Source organism: Perkinsus marinus (genome assembly GCF_000006405.1).
Source record: "Perkinsus marinus ATCC 50983 genomic scaffold scf_1104296940236, whole genome shotgun sequence".
NCBI lineage: Eukaryota > Perkinsozoa > Perkinsida > Perkinsidae > Perkinsus > Perkinsus marinus.
The window spans coordinates 781-4428 of NW_003212893.1; the positions used below are offsets into that span (position 1 = coordinate 781).

At 45.4% G+C, this 3648-nt stretch overlaps 1 protein-coding gene and 1 non-coding gene across 2 annotated transcripts; both read right to left on the reverse strand.

The window, feature by feature from the left end:
* Positions 1–802: 802 nt before the first annotated feature.
* Positions 803–875, reverse strand: Pmar_PMAR020029. Its single transcript has one exon. It is a non-coding gene; the product is annotated as a tRNA-Arg (tRNA).
* Positions 876–1459: 584 nt separating this feature from the next.
* Pmar_PMAR020030 (hypothetical protein) lies at positions 1460–3520 on the reverse strand (the record flags this gene model as incomplete). The annotated part of the gene is made up of 8 exons (XM_002782060.1): positions 1460–1561; positions 1612–1760; positions 2089–2232; positions 2763–2853; positions 2905–2949; positions 2998–3079; positions 3123–3277; positions 3403–3520. Coding segments are annotated over 8 exons (846 nt in total), but the record flags the coding sequence as incomplete, so codon positions are not given.
* Between the last annotated feature and the right edge of the window lie 128 nt (positions 3521–3648).

Consider the following 3648-nt stretch of genomic DNA (forward strand, 5'->3'; position numbering starts at 1 on the left):
CCAAAAGGCCTCCTCCTCCTCCTCCTCCTCCGCCTAATCGACTGCTCGCCTTGGTTTGTGTGCTTGGCGTGTTGAAGATCACCGGAGGAAAGCCTTTCAACCTCGATGTGATGTACAGGTCTATCCCTGGATACGGCTTCGGATTGTTTCAGTGTGGGTGCCCCCCCCCGAAATCGCACCTTCCGAGTATCAGTAAGGTAGAGTAGTGTTTCCGAGTCCAATATACGGAGCCCAACGTAATCATTCATAAAAAACTATATTTCATCACCCTGGGTGATTCACCCAAATACACAAATCCGACTCACACTATCAACTCATTTACTATTATTTCAACTACTAGGAAACACTCCATGACTCATGGACTATGAGGGAAGAAGGGAGGGAAATATACGGTATATCAACCTAGAAATTTCAAGCTATTCGTGCTACGTGAGTATTATCATGAAGCGGAACGATATTCGAATCCAACGCTTCTCCTTGGCAAGAGGAACGATGTTCAAGAGTCCCGGCGGTGACTCAGAAAAATAGTCGAACGTTGATTGAAACTGCTCGAACAGCATAATGGGAAATGTGCTCGGATATTGCACCTTCCTGAGCAAATAGTCTTCAATAGAGAGCACCACTCGGGACTTGTTCACTGAGACTCGGAACTCGGAATTTATAACTCGAAGAGATAGATCGCTCGAACGGGCCCATGGAGTCTAGTAAGGATTTGTATTCCAAAGTTCAGAGGTAGGGGCCAAAAGGTCTAATGGAAGGTACCTCCCCAGGGAGAGATGTCCATCTTTACATGAACTGAAAACGATCTCGGTGGGACACGAACCCACAATCTTTGGTTCCGAAGACCAACGCCTTATCCATTAGGCCACGAGACCACGAGATCATCGACTGCTAACATATCCAACCAACTCTCAAGAGTTTTATCATAAAATATCTTCCGGAATAATGCTTCCTTCCAATTCTAAGATCGTTACTGCTCCGGGTGGTAATAGGTTCATAACAGAACAACGTTTCCCATTTTTCTACAGTGCTGAAAATGTTCGCGATGCTACGAATTGCTTTGCAGGGCACCAAGTGCTAGGAGGTGCAAAGCACGAGATATACGGTAGCCTACCGTCGGTAGGACTCTGAGTGCTGCAAGTGTTGCGGCGAGGAGAAGGAAGGGTGCAAGATCACGGTGTGATATGAGCTTTGTATAGTCGTCCGTCCACTTGCACCGTTATTGTTCCTCTCTGAGTGGGTGAGTTGGATGATTGTAGATCTGCTCATGACAGAGATCATGGCTCCACTCTCCATCGGTACCGAGGGTGGGCTTGTCGAGTTCGACAGGTCGGTGGGACTGTGATGAGCGAGAAGATTTGCACTCTTTTCCAAGTGGAGCATTTCTCCCTTTCTCTGTATTAGACTAAAACTCAATACTCTCTTCCCATCATTCGAGGAAGCCGGTTAAAGTGTCACACTGTATTGAAATAATAACAGTAACAACAACAGTGTACAGTTATACAACAACATTCTTGACTCGAACTCTCGACGGGTCTATGTGAAGTGACGAGGATACAGCCTGAATGCGTTGAGGAAATGCAAGATCTAGTAAGATTGCAAGATACCAACCTCAACGAACTGTTTCTCAATGGCTTTCTTCGCCTCCTGTTTGTCAGAGCCGTACAAATCCTTCACATCCTCCCATCTCAAGGAGATCTTCATCCTCCCCGACGTAGTAGACGAAAGAGAGGTCACCGCCATAGGTACCTCTGACACTTCTGAAGCACCAAAGAATACTCACCAACTCAAAATTGAGCGTATTTTTTCTCTCACGCAAATTCGCAAATTGAGTAATTTTACGCTTACTAGTAGAGTTTCACGTGAGGTGGCGTAATACTCCTAGTGAAAATGCGACATTAAATGAATTGAAAATACTTGCCGAATTACACCGGACAAATCCCCCCATATCACGTAAAACACATACCACGTGTTTTATGCGTTATTCACTGCTCACATGCGTTTTTCGCGAAGCGAAATGTGAAATATGGCTTTCACTATTGTTTTTCATATCCATACACCAACACAGTGTATATTTTCCAAACTCACCTGGAGGATTCAACTCGGGCGTATCAACTTTGTCCACCGCTGTTGACGAAACCAGCGAGCTCTCTCTCGAGCTGCATGAGTTTTGCTTTGACGGAATCGGCAGAGTTGGAGTGATAGTTTTCTTCTGCTCAGCTGAACCCTCACCTTAACAGGAAATAACGCAGTATTTTCGATATGAAAAACACATTTCACATATCGCTCCGCGAAAAACGCATGTGAGCAGTGAATATCGCGTAGAACACGTGGTATGTGTTTTACATTGTAGGTAAATGCAATAATAATCTTTCGTGGGGTCTAGCATTAATGGAGTTCCACGGGCGGCCGTGATATGAAAAACACTAGTGGAAAATATATTTCACTTGGCGGGAAAAATGTATTATCGGCAGTCGCGGAAAGATAAACATCTTATAATTTACATGGAGTATTACCCCACTTCACGTTAAACGGATCATCGTGGAACTCCAATGACATTAACCGTAGATATATAATGAAGTTTCACGACTACCCGTTTCGCGTGAAGTGGCGTCGTAAAACTCGGTGAAAAAGGCGATATTCGCGGTGATATGCAGTAGTCGTGAAATATGTTTTTCACATCACTAGGGTATTTCTAGCAAATCCAACACAATACTCTCACTAGCCCAAATCGATCGCTTGATCGATTTCAACAATCTCACTTTCTTTCCCTTTGTTCGCCACAGAATCATCCTTAACCTCAGCAGGTAAAGATGCGGCCTTCGTCAAATCAGGTGCTGCAAACGCGTCCCACTAAACCAAATCGATCACCTGGGCGAGCGCTATTGTCATCCCCACCCCTACCGCTGCTATTGCCTCCTGAGCACTTGCTGTTGGACTCGCATTTCCCTGAAAAATGGGGAAATTTTTTCCCGGAAAAAATTTTAAAAAACTCACAATTTTCGTCGTAGTCGGCCAACCAAGATCTTCCGTATTCGACACCGCAGGAGCCGCTTTCTCAAGATCCTTTTTCTGCTGCCTGTTATCAAATCGATCACCAGGGCGCGCGCTTTTCCCCTCACTTTCGTTCTCTTGACTTCCCTCTCTTAGAAGCACCTCTTCGACTTCGGCCGCGCGTCGCCTTTGCGGCCGGCCAGAAAATTTGCTGACCTCCGGTGGAAATTTCAGGTGCTATTTTTTGGGGCTCTTTCGAAGCCTTCGGTGCGGTATCGACATCCTAGGAAGGAAATCCGTCTCGCAAATACCAAATCATTGTGAATCGATTGAGAACAATAGGTTTACTTCAAAACAGCTACACCAATTCCGAATAATTTCCGTCACGCGCCACGAAATTACACTCACCTTCTTTTCTTGTTTACCCTGCATCGCTTCGCTCCGCTGTACCTCTTGCGAAGGAGTGTCTTTCTTCCCTACAGCCACCAGCGGCGGGGAGGAATTTCCTGTGGGGAAAAACGTCGCGTGCCGGAATCGAACCAGGGAATCATCCCTCATTTTAAATTTTCCCCATTCTTCGATCAGTCTTTCCCATGTAAATGTCATCACATTAGTAACATTTCCCCATCGTTATCAATCTTTTGGGGAAGCGTT